At 50.5% G+C, this 14458-nt stretch overlaps 1 protein-coding gene across 6 annotated transcripts in view; it reads right to left on the bottom strand.

Annotated features, from left to right (window-relative positions):
* Nucleotides 1–461: 461 nt before the first annotated feature.
* LOC148224267 (uncharacterized) overlaps nucleotides 462–14458 on the bottom strand; it is a 48054-nt gene continuing 34057 nt past the window's right edge. For 3 of the 6 annotated variants that reach the window (XR_015802260.1, XR_015802258.1, XR_015802261.1), the window contains exon 4: nucleotides 4180–5237. Coding sequence is in view for 1 of the 6 variants with exons in the window: in XM_088161314.1 (XP_088017440.1) it covers nucleotides 11998–12001 (4 nt within the window). In the remaining 5 variants the exon portion in view is untranslated. Of the gene's footprint in view, nucleotides 1786–4179; nucleotides 5238–10699; nucleotides 12002–14458 lie in introns of those variants that run through there. The other 3 variants (XR_015802259.1, XM_088161314.1, XR_015802263.1) reach the window with 2 other exon arrangements.

Genomic DNA, 14458 nt, shown 5'->3' with positions numbered 1-14458 from the left:
CTTCTCCATAACCACAGCCAGCCAGTCTCTTGGTTAAACTGCTTCCCCTTGGACCGACACAATGATCATTTTCCCACATCTGTCATGCCACAGCTGGAACAGGGGCTGCTTTAGCTGGGACCAGGGACAACAGCCATAGCTAGCACAAAATGAGGGGTAGTTCAGACAAAGCCAGTAAAAACACTGCAGTTCACACCAGGAAGACAGACCCAGTCCTGTCATACTTGAGCTCTGTCCCATGCTTTAGATGTACATCACCTCTTTTCCCATCTCAGCATTTCTCCAATATCCATTACATCACAGGCTTCCCCTGCCGGCCTTTGTCCTCCCAAACACCTCAAGCCAGAAGCACCCTGGCCACGGGCAATATTTTTCATTCAATTTTTTTGTTTTATTAAAATACTAGACACTATTTCAAATGAAATATTTCAGGATTTAAAATAAGCCTTGCAATCTGGAGAATAGGGAAGGAAGGAAGGAAGGAAGGAAGGAAGGAAGGAAGGAAGGAAGGAAGGAAGGAAGGAAGGAAGGAAGGAAGGAAGGAAGGAAGGAAGGAAGGAAGGAAGGAAGGAAGGAAGGAAGGAAGGAAGGAAGGAAGGAAGGAAGGAAGGAAGGAAGGAAGGAAGGAAGGAAGGAAGGAAGGAAGGAAGGAAGGAAGGAAGGAAGGAAGGAAGGAAGGAAGGAAGGAAGGAAGGAAGGACTAAATACATTAATTAGTAAGAGAGAGCAAGTAGGAAACACGAGGCAGGATGGAAATGTTTGACCAGCTATAAATAGCAGCTAGAATAAACAGACAACTGTGTGGGCTGTGAGGCTGGGTTTCACATGGAGCCAGCACCTGCTGCCGGGACACTTCCACCAATTTGTTTGTTTGCTTTTAAAACAAAAATTATTTACAATGATGGACTCCAGGCTGAGAGATTAGCCACTTTCTGGGTAAACATTATTACTTAGTCATCACTGGCAGGTATTTTTTCACCTCCTGTGCACTGCTTGCCCCATTCTGCATGCCAGAGGCAAAGTAGGGCTTTTGGCATGGACTTCCCTTACCCCAAAACCTTGGGATGTGCTGGCAGCCTGGGTAGCTGCTTGTAGATTAGCAGGATAGGTCACAGCACATTAGCTGAGCCTACAGGGGCTTAGGATATTTCACAGAAATGGGGATTTTTGGAAACAGGAGGCACGGTTAGACAGGGAAGCACATGGAGGGCTGTGTCCTAGGGGGCACACATCAGGAGAAGATCCTGAAAGGTCCAAGGGAAACATGCACTGATGCTAAGGATGAGCCTTGGAAACATTTCTGAGTGGGTGAAAGAAAGGATGCAGATGATTGTCCTGGAATGTCTACAAAGCCTTCATAGAAAGGCTTCCCAGGGAGTGAGGATGGTGACTCTGAGCAGACCTGGCACAAGCTGATGGAAGCAGATGTGGGGTGCAGAGTCTCAAATATTTTGTCTTCCCATGAAGGCAGGCTGTCAGGGACAGGAGGGATCACCCAGTACAGCTCTCAGAGTGGCTGTCCCAGGTAGATGTGTGTGGCAGTGGGCACGTTCCTGCAGACACCACAATAACTCCTCCTGGCCTCAGGCCTCCACTCAAAGACCATTGCCTGTGGCTGCTTCCACACACACTGACCCTGCTTTTCCCCAGGAAATAAAGGGATGCAGGCTTTTCTCGGCCATGCAAACATCATAGCCCCTTAAGAAGGTGGCTGTACTCACCACCACCGTGGGACAGTCCGTGTGGGTGCTTGGGTAGTATGGTATTTTTCAGTCAAGTCTCCACCTGAATGAAGAAAAGGCAGGACATTCTTAACCTGACTAATGCTCTGCCACTGAATTTCAGCCATCACTGCAGTTGAGGTTTTTATCTCCCAGAAAATCAGCCTGTCTGGACACCAAGCCATTAAGAGATGCTGAGTCCCACACAGCATCCACACATACTCTGTCTCCATGTGTGCCAGCACCCCCTGTGCAACATGCCTCATTTCTTATTTATATTTGCCAGGCTTGAAACTGCAACCCCTGTTGCTTGTTATACCTCTCTCTCCTAGATTAAAGAGACCTAAAATGTCACCCCTTCAGTGTTATCATCTGCCCTCTGCTATTATTGCCTCTCAATAAATAAAAGGGACTTCCCAGTCATTATTTTATATCCCACAATGACAGTGCTTTTTCAGTTCAATTAGTTTTCACTCCTCTTATCTGCATTCAAGCCTCACCTCCCTTTCAGTGTTTCCACTGGCTGCTCAGGGACCTTTCCTGTGTCTCCTCTGACCTCTGGGAGAGGAGCTGAGCTGACTCAAAAGGGGAGCTTGGTGTGAGGATATCCGATCTGCTTACGGACCAGGCAACCTAATGTCGAACACGGGCAATGCCTTTGTGTGTGTCTGAGCTTCTCGCTGCACTGAACATAATGATTGCTGGCTTGCCTGTGAATTTACGTCCCCTTTTGCACGATCAGCTTGTACAAGATACATCAGCTTTTGTGACTGGGTACTTATAGATAAGGACTTTCATCCTCTACCTTGCTCACAATTACCTTTCAATAAGAACCTCTCAACTGAAATCATCTTATTTTACACACTCTCCTTTTCTATCCCGAAATAGATAAAAACATCAAAGCAAAATCTTTTTCTGCAAACAACTGCAAAAACTAACTTGACTGGGGATGCTTTTTCGATTTTCTCTCTCTCTCTTCCAAATTAGTATTTTTTCATTCTGGCAAGTACCCACCCTATTCCCACCCAACACGCAGAAACCAGAAGCTAATCTTAAGTGGGTCAGACCAACTTCATTGTCCATCTTGAGAAAAGTTTAAAATGTAAGCTGTCAACAACACATAGTTTAAAAGCACGTTGAAAGCCATCGAAGGCCAGTTTGGACTACACGACAGTGAAATCTCTTTTAAGGCATGATAGGAAACTGTGTTTAGTTTTTAAATATAGCTTTTCAACCCCCTGCTATGATTTTACAAAGGAGGAGCAGCATCACTGTTCCCCAAAATATCCTAACCACATCATGTTAGGAATTGAGCTTTACTACTTCACTTTGTTTCCTAGCTACCGACATTTTTTTTAGCTTAGTAGTAGAGATGAGCAGTGAAATTTGGCATTCAGACTGCAATTTCATAGAAGCCTTAAAAAACCTCATGCATATATACATATCTATCTATATATACATCTGTAACAATTACAGCTGCTGCCATAGTTATCTTTTCAGAAATGTTACTACCTCCTCCATCCTGGTTATCCACTCATTCCCATCCTGGGGCCCCTGCCAGCCTAGTCCTAGACACCCCCCAGTTCTGCCCCTGCCTTACAGCCTCCTCCATCCCAGCCCCCCAGCTCTGCCCTACACCCTTTTCCCACCCTAGACCCATCTGCTGTCGGAGCATTCTCTCTTCTCTCCTCTTACCCTTTCCAGCTCTACCAGTCCCTTTACATTCATCACATTAAAGAAAACATTTCATGGTCATCTCTTTTATCTCCTTCAGTGAACAGTTAATCAGAAAAAATGCTTTCATGTTGCTAAATCAGGGCCAGTGGGCAAAGCCAGCCTGACAAGAGACATTTTCCTCTGCTACTAACCTGGGCTAAATAGTATTAATTACAGAGGCTGGGCTTTGATTGCTGGAGTGTGGTGGGGCTGGCGAGAGCTCCCTCCTCCCCCTCTGCTCCCTCCCACCACAGACCCACACTGCACCTCCTTACCTGCCCGCCCTTTGCCAGCATCCCCATCTCATGTCACAGCACAGCTGCAAGTGGGACCCCCTAAATTTTCACCTTTTACTGCCCAGACAGTAATTCTGGCAGTCAGGTCCTTGGGCTGGGAGACAGCCCAGCTAGGTGGTTGGGGTGTCCCTGACCTTGCCTCCCCAGTGCTTGTCTGCCCAAGGCAATGTCTTTTCCAGGACAGAAACTGCTTCTTTTTATGTGTTTCAAAGAACCTGAGTTCTGGGAGGCAACTCAGTAGACATCACCCCATACAGTGTTTCTCAGCCTGTGGTCTGTGGGCCACAAGTTGTCTGTCAGATGTCAAAGGGACTGCAAAATGACTGCAGACAATTTCTTGGGACAGACATATCCATCCTCACACATGCCACAAAGGAGCAAAGACAACAGGCAGTGGGAGTAGAAGGCAAATTGAGGACAATGTGCTGCAACTCAGTCCTCCATGGGGCGGTCCAAAGGTGTTTATTGCTCTTTCAAAGAAAGAAAGAAAAAATCGGCCAGACTAGCCCCACAGACACAAGAGGCCCATCTCTGCCCATCTGCAAGGACATTATGAGGGAAATGACACTGTGCCCCAATCTGTGTTGGCAATAGTATCCCCCAAGTCTCCCAGGTGGAGGGTGACAACCTTCCATCACAAAGGTGGCATCAGCAAACAACTGGTCACCAATTCTGCTGAACTGGCTTCCCACAAATTAGCAAAACAGGCCACATCTCCAGACCAAATGAATCACAGCTGAAACATTCTGCTTTTTAAAGACAGAATGCCACTAACTTCTTTCCCCATCCCTCTCCGAGCTGAGCAGGACTTTACAAGAGTGACCACAGGAGGAATTTTCAGGGCAGTCACTCTCTGTTTCAGAGACCTTCCCTTGGGATGGGTGGCACAGTTTGAGGCCTGAGTCAAGCTGTGGTTTAAGTTGGTTAAGGTGACTGTCTCTGGTGACCCATGGTGCCAAGCCTTGATCCCATGCAGCTCGTGGGCAGCACAATGGGAGCACAGGACTCCAGGAAAAAGGTACCTCTGGATTCACTACAAAACTCATCTGCAGCAACCAGGCAGAACAATATTTTTAAATGCTTTTGATTTGAGTGTCTGTTGCTGTATATGAAGACCTGTTTCTCTAGCCAGTGTGAGTTGGAGTTGGAGGATGACCTTTGAAAGTTGGGGTCCCACATTTCCATCCTGATACTGAAGACCCCATGTCCTTCCTCCTCCTTCTCCTCCTCATCCTCCTCCATGCTGCATCTGGTTTCCACAGGCTCACCCTGCCTCCTGAGTCGATGCTTTGCTCTACCCTGCACAAGCACAGCGGAAAGCAGGAGAGGTAGACCTGGTCCATTTTTCTTCAGTCCACATTCTGATCTTCCATGTGCTCTTTTCAAGGACACACGGATCTGGTTTTCCCAGACAGCAACAGCAGGTTGGAGTCTCCACCAGGGCAAATTAGCACATGGCCTTGGAGGTCTGCCAGCATGGTCTAGCCTCTTAGACACATTTCCCCTGAAAAGCAAAGAACAGGAGAATTTGGAAAATACCTGGGGTGATCAGGGCCCAGCAACCAAAGTCAGATAAACCTTGATATAGCAGTAGCTTGCATGGATCCAGATGCTCAGGACAAGTTTACTCCAAGTTTTTTTGGGAACAGGGCCTTTTGGAATACCTGTATCTCTCGGGCAAAAGACCTCAGACTTATCAATAGCTTCATTCCCACCTTCAAATTACAGTGTCATACCTAAGAATGAAATGCCCAACTAACCTAACTAGGTAGTTGTCCTAATGCTACTCCTCTCTATATTCAAATGTAAGCTGACAGTGCTGTATTTATAGAAGACAGAATAGCAGTTACTGTGCAACACCCTGGAAGAGCTGTCGAGGAGGCAGAAATAGGCATTTTGCTGTCTAGGAGGGCAGTACAGAGCCTAGGGGATAAACACATCCTCAGACAACGTGCAATAGTGAGGGAAGCTAAGGCTTGAGTGGCCATTGCTGAGTTTAGACTTAAGAGCCTGTTGATATGAGTGACAGCTCAGAGTCCTCATTGCAGCATAATTCAGGCTACAAACAATGCAGTGGCTTTTTATATTAACTTCAGATATTTAGGGCTCTCTTCATTGCAGAAAGACGAGAAACTTTTCTTTTTTTTTTTTACAATGAAAATGTAGAAGATAAGACCAGCCTGGATCAAATTAAGCCTCCATCTCGCCCAAAGTTTTCTGGCAGGCCAGTTCTTGGTTGCTTCTGAGAGAAAGGCAAGAAGCTTTGCATCAGTGGGATAATGTGCTTCCAAAAGAGTTTGTTCCTCAGAAGTTGTCTCTGTTGCTTAGAAGTTGTCTTCTGCCTTGAGGCAGGGTGGTTTCTGTCCAAAGCTACTTGATTTGACTTTGTTCTTTGTTTATTTTCAGCTCTGCTGGCTGTCACTGTGAATAATGGGTCTTTGGTGCTGGAACACAATTCTCAGATGAATATTGTCTTCCATGGTAAATTCCAGGGCTGCTCAATTGCAGAATAAATCTTACCTTCATGGAGGGGGTGGCTGGTGCCTTTGGAGATGGGACAGGGTGCTGTACAGCACCTCCCTTGTGTGCACAAAAGGTCATGTTATGACTGTGAGGGCCAGGCTGTCCTCCAGTCTGAGCAATGAGCTGGGCCTGCCTGAAGCTCTCCTGAGCTCCACATTTGGGAATCTGCTGCCACATGGTGGCATACACTCGCTCTTCCTGGCCCTAGGAATCCCTCCTTGGCTTCCAAGAGGTAGCAGATGTGGAAAGAGCACTTCTGAGCTCTGCATTGCAACTAGCTCACCAAGTTTCCAGGGACCCATTCTGGAGTTGCTAGAAGCTTTTCCAAGAGCATTGCTTCCTGTTGAAGCAACACAAAAGCATGAGGAATGCTGGCAAAACATCTGAGAGGATCTCGGGTGCTTTGGGGTCAGCAGGTAGGATTTGTTAATGAAAGACCTTTACCTAACCTGAATACACTAGAAGTATTTCCACAAAGCAGATCAAGGTCTGCATCCATCTCCTTGAATTTCTGCTCTGCAGCAGATGCAAAGGCAGCACCAGGCAGGAAAAGAAACTATAGAGATTATTCCTGTTCCTGACAAAGACTGAAAAGCAGAAAGGTGGTTGTCACAGGAGCTGGTGGAGAGCATCACTTGCTCTGTCTGTGTGCAGCACTTTCAGTTTTCAATGCTGAGTTTCACTCCTTGAGGCCACAGGTTGCTTTGTCCTGGGTCAGGCAGCTGTGTGCTAGAGAGGATGCATTTGCCAGGCAACTGCTCAAAACAAGGCTGACTGCTTCCTTCCGGAAGGGTGGTGGCACCTGTGGGTGGAAAATCCATGGGAAGTGCCCTGGGGCCACCTTTGCTCTGGAGGCTGTGAGGCAGCACGCTCAGAGCCTGTTGTTCACACAGTGTTCCGTGTGCTTTGTGCTCTGCACAGCAGGCTTGGCTGGCTGGGACATGCAAGGAGCCATCCAGCCCAAGAGGGACGGTGGCAGAGCAAGGCACCTGCCCAAAGGGTCACCTCAGTAGAGCCACTTAGTTTGCAAAGAGCCTTGGGGAACTGGGCACAAACCAGTAATGCCTGGAGTCTGCAACAGAAAGACTGAGGCATGGCATTGACAGCATTCCTGCTCTCCTCCACATCAAGACAAAGTTGAAGCTCGTCCAGCAGCAGCTCCTGGATGCAGGAAAAATATAGATTCTGTGAAAATGGTGAGTTGCCCTGGGCCTTCCTCCCATCCCCCCACAGCCCATGCCCAGTGGTAAAAGCTGCACCTATTTCTTCTTCCAGCTTCACCCCCACTGCAGTCCTCTGGCAGTGAAAATAATGCAAGGAGCAACGCAGGATGGGCACAGTGACACTGGGAGCAGTAAAGTGTGAGAAAATAAGGACGGGGAGGTGTGGCCCCTAGGGAGGAGGAGGGACTGTCCAAGAAGCAGAATGGAGAGGGGGAAAGGAGTAAAGACGCTGTGCGAAACATATTAGGGAACTCTGCACCGTGGTGAGATCTCTGTGCTGGCAGGACACTGGTGCCCAGTGGCACTGAGTACTCAAGCCTGCAGAGCAGGGACTGGAAGGACCATCTCTCCTGCAAGCCTAGTACATGGCTTCATCACACATCACAGAGCTGCCCCATCTTCTGCTGTTCCTCAGCTGCCTGAGCTGTAAGGGAGGAAGGGATGGCCAAGGAAGGAGATTCTGCAAATGTTGGGACAAAATAGGCAACAAGGCTGTTAGAAGCTCAGTCACTGTCATTCCGTATTGTTTGATGTGCTATGGCCGTACATGCAGATTAGAAGGAGGCTTTGAGATTACCAGTATCCAGCTGTGGAGCATGCAGGCATCCAGGAACAGCCCTGGGACCAAGCCATGGCTGGTGTGGCAGCAGTCAGGCCACTTACTGTCGGCTGTGCCTCTCTTCCTCTCCTCATGGAGATAGGCTAGCCCTCTGTCCCAGATCCTTGCCCTCATTGCTGCTCTCTGCTCTTTCCTGCTGCATTTTGTTTCGTGGAAAAGGATTCACTGTGTGGGACAGAGGCCACATGCGTGCCCTGGGAGACCTCAGACACCAGGGTAACCCACCTGGGTGATGAACAGTGGTGGAAGGTGCAGCAGAAGTGCTCGGGTTGGTTCCCCACAGAGGCACTGTGTGAACGGGCAGACACATCAAAGGGTGTCTCCCTTTCTCCCAAGCAGACGGCTCCGGAGCATCCCTTCCAAGGACAATATGGGGGAGAACTCTAATAACCTTACAGTGTGGAGCCGTGCCAGCGCTCCCAGTGGCCGCTCTGGCGGCAGCTACAGGGGCGCCTTCTCCGCTTCCACCCTAATTGCCCTTAATTGGCTCCTGCCTGCTGGCAGCAGCGCGGCAAAGGCTCTCCAAGGATCGCTGCACAGGAGTGACAACGTGTGGAGAAGGATTGTCGGCCCCTGCCTTGCCCCACCTCCATCGCATTCTCCCCCACCCACCAGAGCAATACAGGAACCTTTCCAAGTACCAGATTTTCTGTCAGTACATATCTTTTTTCTTCCAGGCCCTGCTCTGGAGGGGACCTTGTCAGGGAGCTGAGGCAGGGGGGCAGGGCAGGGTCTGTGTCCCGAACCCAGAGGAGGAGGTGTGGGGTGGCCTTGGGCTAAGGGGGATGTGAGCACTGTCCCTACACAGCACTGCAGCCACAGTATCCAAGAGCACGTGTCAGTGCAGTGAGCCCTGCTGCTCTGCTCTGTGCCACGGCTTCCGTGCAGGTCACCAGAGCTTGGAGGTCCCCCATTGCAGAGCCAGCACACCAGGGGACTCAGCCCACAAAATCCCAGTTTCCCTAGAGACACGTGCTGCTGTCCCAGGGCAGCCAGGTGGGAATGGGGCTGCATCCCAATGTGATCTCCTGGCTACTGCACTATTATCTTGGAGATGTGGAAAGGTGGTAGGGAGGGCTCCTTTCTATCCCTACTCTACGTCCCAATGCTGGGTGAGGGCACACAAAGCAGAGAGTCCCTGAAACCCCCCTTCCCTAGGAAGTGTTCTCCAGGACATGCTGGCCCTTGGCTCATCTGGCTCCAGTTTTCTGTGGCAGACCACCCTGCACTTTCCCCTCTCCACCTGACACCCACACAAGGCATCCCCTTGTGTCAACAGGAGGACGGGAAGCCACAACACAAAAAGCACCTCGTAGCTCTGACCAGGCACATCCCCATCAGACTGCCTCCCTGCTCCTGCTTCTGGCCAAGACAAAGCCTTGCTGCAGCAGCATAAAGCCAAGCATCTTCCCAGTCCCTCATGGTCGCCCACATCCCAGCCAGGACCAGTATCTGCAGGCAGCAGGCATCACATGAGCAAAATGCTCCATGGCAAGCTGGCAGGGGCATGGAAGTGCAAACAGGACACAAATTCATTTCTGATGGAGAGAGCTGCAATGTCTTTCCCACTGAGGTTATTTGTAAACTGTTTATCAAAGGCTCAGTGCTCTTGGCAGCAGGGTGGGCTATTTTTGGATCCTCTTTCACCTCTCCACGGAGATATGCTGGCAAAGGCTTGCCCTTCTTTTGCCTGGCACCCTCAGACCTCCCGTGGTCTCTGAGGTTTGCCCCGCTATGGTCACTGCTGTTTGCTTCCTCACACATCGAGGGACTTTTTAAACAGGAGGTCTGAGCTCAGGCACAGCTTCATTATGAGTCCTTGTCAGCAAAGCCCCTCATCCTTTCCTGCTCTCAGTGGTGACGCTGCTGCTCGGGTATGGGCAAAGTACACACTTGTGTCTACTGCACTCCTTCAGGATTAGTGGAATTTGCTCTGACCTAAGGCTGGCACCATGGAGCTTTGCATTCAAGTTTTTTCCCTACTGTTGGCTTTCCACTTGCTGCTGCTGCGTCTCTTCGCCCATCTAGAAGAGCAAGGTCATGTTTCCCTACTCCACAGGATTGCTGGGACAAGTAATTGGGACTGGATGACTGAAAACTCAACACTGTCCTCACAGGGCCTCTTTCTATGGATGGGTGAAGGACATTACAAGTTCCACTGAGGTACAACACTGGCAAAGGTGTCTGGTGAGGCAGGGCTCAAAGCAAGTACGGGGAGGCAACAGGGATGCATGGAAGTGCAGTAGCTGGGTGCTGGAATCAGTGAAAGCACAGACTGGGATGGGAATGCAAAGCAAGCCATCAGGCTCTGAGGTTAATAATAGGCTGTCTGAGTCTTGACTGTGTAAAAGAAAATCAGTCTTTAAAAGAAGCTCACTGGCAGAGTGCTTGGCCCTGACAGAATTATCCACAGGAGCCCAAACAAATGACTGGCCTCATTACCGACCCACAGCCTCAAGAATGGCTTGAGACACGCTGGGCTCACATAAAGAAATCAGCACTGTCCACACTGCCCCTGCAGTACCAGAGAAAAGGACTTGGAGAAGTTTCCCAAGAATATCAACAAATTCAGGGATTTCCTTTTGTTAGCAAAGCACAAACCTTCTGCTGAAGGAAGATTTTCTTCATTCAAATATGATTTTGGAGAGCCAAAGGGACGTGCAGGCCAGGAGATTCTCCTCCAGGAATGAGGACAGAAGAAAGCCAGTGCTGGCATGTGTGAGGTTTGTACTCATTTGTGAGATCTGTACTCAAAGAGAACGGATGTGTCTTTTCTTACAGGAAATAAATGGATGAAAAGGTGAAAACCACTTACTTGAGCTGGTTAGAAAGCTTCAAGCTATACAAGCACACATAATTGTACTCTCCAGCCCTGAGAGTTAATGGACAGACTTCTCTGAAATGAGAGACTGGCTCAAGCTTAGGAGAAAATGAGGTGGAGCCCGTTGTGATCTGTGACATCCACCACTCAGTCAGCCCTGTGGCCGCACTGGCCACCATCTCCATGGGCAAGGTAGTCAGAGGGAACTGGAATTACTGCCAGACCAACAGCAAAGAGCTCAGGGGAAACATCCTCGGGGTAGAGAATCAAGGGACAAATGCCAAGGGAGAAACATGGGTGAGGGAAGGGAGATGCAGAGCGGGAGACACAGAACTATATCCAACAGCACCCACAAGTGCTGGAGTGTAAGACTGCTGTGCCAGCACAAGGCAGTGTGTCTGGGAATACAGGCATTCTGATTTCTAAGCAAGTCAGGAATAAAATGGGCAAGGTCACTAAGCAGCTCCTTCAGACACACACCAGGGGAGGTGACAGCAGCATGTGGCTGGCTGTGGGGGCCAGCACTGTAAGTGTGGCCAAGGCAAGCTTCACAAGGAGCACATGCTCATGGAGTGAGTCCCGCTGGTGCACTGAGGCTGCTGGCACAACATGTATTGCTGGCATGAGGTCTCACTGAGGCAAGTTGCCCCCTGACATCTGTGGGCATGTTGGATGTGAGCAGACATTCCTGTGGTGAGGGAAGGTGATGCCATGGGGTACAGTCAGAAAGACACATTCACCATGAGAGGGTGCAAAGGAAAAAATCATACCCTTGACCTTTTCTCTTAGTAATGGAGGGAGACTCACTATGAACAGTAGGATGATTGGGAAGTCTAGGGAAGGGACTATGAGAACCTGAGCTTGCCTGGATGAGGGATGAGTTCACTGTTCCCAGTCAGAGAACTCAAGAGGACAGAGTTTCTGGAAAGAAAACAAATGGAAGGCAAAAATGAAAGAAAGAACTTAAGAGTATCAACGTGCTGTTGCTGTAAGCAGGATTCACAGGTTAATGAAAGCAAAACTCATAGATCCCCCTCAAATCTTGAGTCAGAGTCCACTTGGTTGCCTTCTGCCTTGGTCACCTACAAAAGAGAGATGGAGAAAAATGCATCAGAGGGCTTTGCACAGTACTATGGGCAAGAGTCTGCCATAGTACCTTTGCCTTTCTGGGGTCATGACAACACAGGGGTAGATTTTCCTGATATGAGTGCAAAGAACTCAAGCTGGAAAAGCTGGGGGAAAATAACTTGGTGGAAGGTGGAAAAGAGACAGGGATTTGAAGGAACAGTGGGGAGAGGGACATCATCCCGAACATCACAGAGAACACTAACAAACATGAATGCAAGCAGCCTCTGCACACTACTGTGTCCAGAAGGGTCCTGGTGTGTCCCTTTTAATCCTCCATCCATCAGTTGAGTTGACAACATATAGGCCCAGCATACAGGCCCCTTCATCTGACCATGTTTCCATCACAGGGCTCCTCACCACCAGCCACCACTGTGTTTTTTACAATGTCCTGATGGGTCAGCCACTTATCCCAAAACCTGGGCCAGGCCACCCAGCCCTATGTGTCACAGCAAGACCCTGATGTGACACAGGGAAGGAGGGGAAGCAATGACTTAGTCCATGTTGGCAGAGGCCCAGGGGTCCCAGCCCCACCTGGCAGCAGAACCCCTCTGCTTTGGGCAGCAGGAGCAGGGACAAAGACACACTCGTGGGCACAGCAGCTGCTTGGAGCACGCTGCCCCCCCCATGGGGGACATGCTCCCTGCCTGGCACAGAGACCCTCCGCTCTTCCTTTGTGCCATGAAACAAAGAGCAGAGGGAGGGAAGGAAGTGACTTCTCTGGAAGCGATTGTGGTGGTGGGATGAGCACCCATCTCTTTCCAAACAGACCAAGCAGTGATGCCCGGCTCTTCTCCCATCCCCTACTGCCTCCCATTCACTGCTGGCATCGCCTCTTTCTGTGCCCTCCGCCTCTCCTTATGCAACAGGGCGAGTGGGAAAAAAAGAAGCGAAAAGAAAGCCAGAGCGAGGGAGGGAGGAAGCTGATGGCTGGCAGGCAGACAAGGAGCGCGACAGGGGCGGCTGGGAGCCCGGGACACACGGCCTCTGCCAGGGCCTTCTGGGCTGCGGGCATGTACGTGCGGTCAGCAACGTGCGCGCTGCTGCGAGCGGGGCCGGGCACACGTGTGGCTGGGCTGGGCTGGGCTGGGCTGGGCTGGCACCCATCCTGCCCTCCTCAGCCGGGGTGCAGGGAGCTCCTGCACCAGCCCCATCACTGATGGGCAGCTGGGGGGGACACGTTGCTGGTCCCCAGCCAGCCCCAAGGACAGCCCGTGCCACCGCGCACATCCCCAGCCGCTGCCATCCAGGTGCTCACAAGTTTCCAAGCAGGCAGGTGCATGGCTCTATCTCACCAGCCGCCTTGCCAGTTTTGACCTAAGAGGGAGAATTGTGACCTCCGCTGTCCCAAGGCCACACGCCTCCTCCCGCTGGCCCGTGCCGGGGATCACGCTGCCGCTGCTGCTGCCTTCTGCTTGTGTCAGCAGTTTCAGAGCGCTTCCCAGCCTGGCACAGCTCCCTCCCTCCCTCCCTCCGTTCAACCCCCTGCATCCTGGCCACCTCTTTGGGAGCATCCTGCCCTGCTCTCACTTCTATCCTGCAAGTTCAGGAGCAAAAGGAAGTCTCACTTCTATCCCCCACTCAAAAGTGCCTCCCCAAATCACCCAATATTCATATTCCACGCTCACACCATTTCCCCTATATTCAGGGAAAGGGAAAGGGAAAGGGAAAGGGAAAGGGAAAGGGAAAGGGAAAGGGACAGGGACAGGGAAAGGGGAGCATTTCATGGTTTCTTCGTGTGCACCTCTGTGCATTATGTCACAGGCCAGCTGGGAGTTAAGTCTTAGTCTCCTTCTTTTCCTATCTCCTGAAAATGAATGAGGTTTCCAGATATTTTGGAGACATTTGGTGTGCTGAACCCATGAGTCAGAAGCTGTCAGTAACAGTTCCACACACGTGGGTGACACCACTGGCGTAGGAAAGTCCCTGGAATATCACACACCGGACAATAGGCACGTAGTGCCCTGATTACTCAAACCCACCCTTGGCACGACTAAGAATATACCAACACCACATCCAAGGAGTCCCTACGTCCTGGAGAGCACGTAGCACTGCTGCTCTCCGGGGAGGTGGCAACAGTGTAGCTATGCAGGGATAGAGCCCGCAGCAGCTCCCGTGGGTCAGGACTCCGCTGCCAGCGCCTCCCAGCCGCGATTCCCTGCCATTCGCATCTCCATCCGCGCACTTTTGGGATACCCAACCCAAACAACTGCTCCTCAGAGGGGATGGGTTTCAGCAACTGAGATCCTCTGAGAGAGATATTCATCCTGCAGCAGACAAACCCAAGGGGAAGCGGTAGCATATGGGCTTGGGGGTGGCTGGTGCCTTTTCAGGGCACTGAGATGCTTCTGGGCAGCAAGTTACCTCCTTTGCTGGGTGTCACCTGCAGACCAGCCCAGTGGGCATTGTCACAG

The sequence above is a fragment of the Sturnus vulgaris genome, chromosome 3 (assembly GCF_052056855.1).
Source record: "Sturnus vulgaris isolate bStuVul1 chromosome 3, bStuVul1.hap1, whole genome shotgun sequence".
Classification (NCBI taxonomy): Eukaryota; Metazoa; Chordata; class Aves; order Passeriformes; family Sturnidae; genus Sturnus; species Sturnus vulgaris.
The sequence above is the reverse complement of the archived record's forward strand: the minus strand, read 5'-3'. Positions and strand labels throughout refer to the sequence as shown.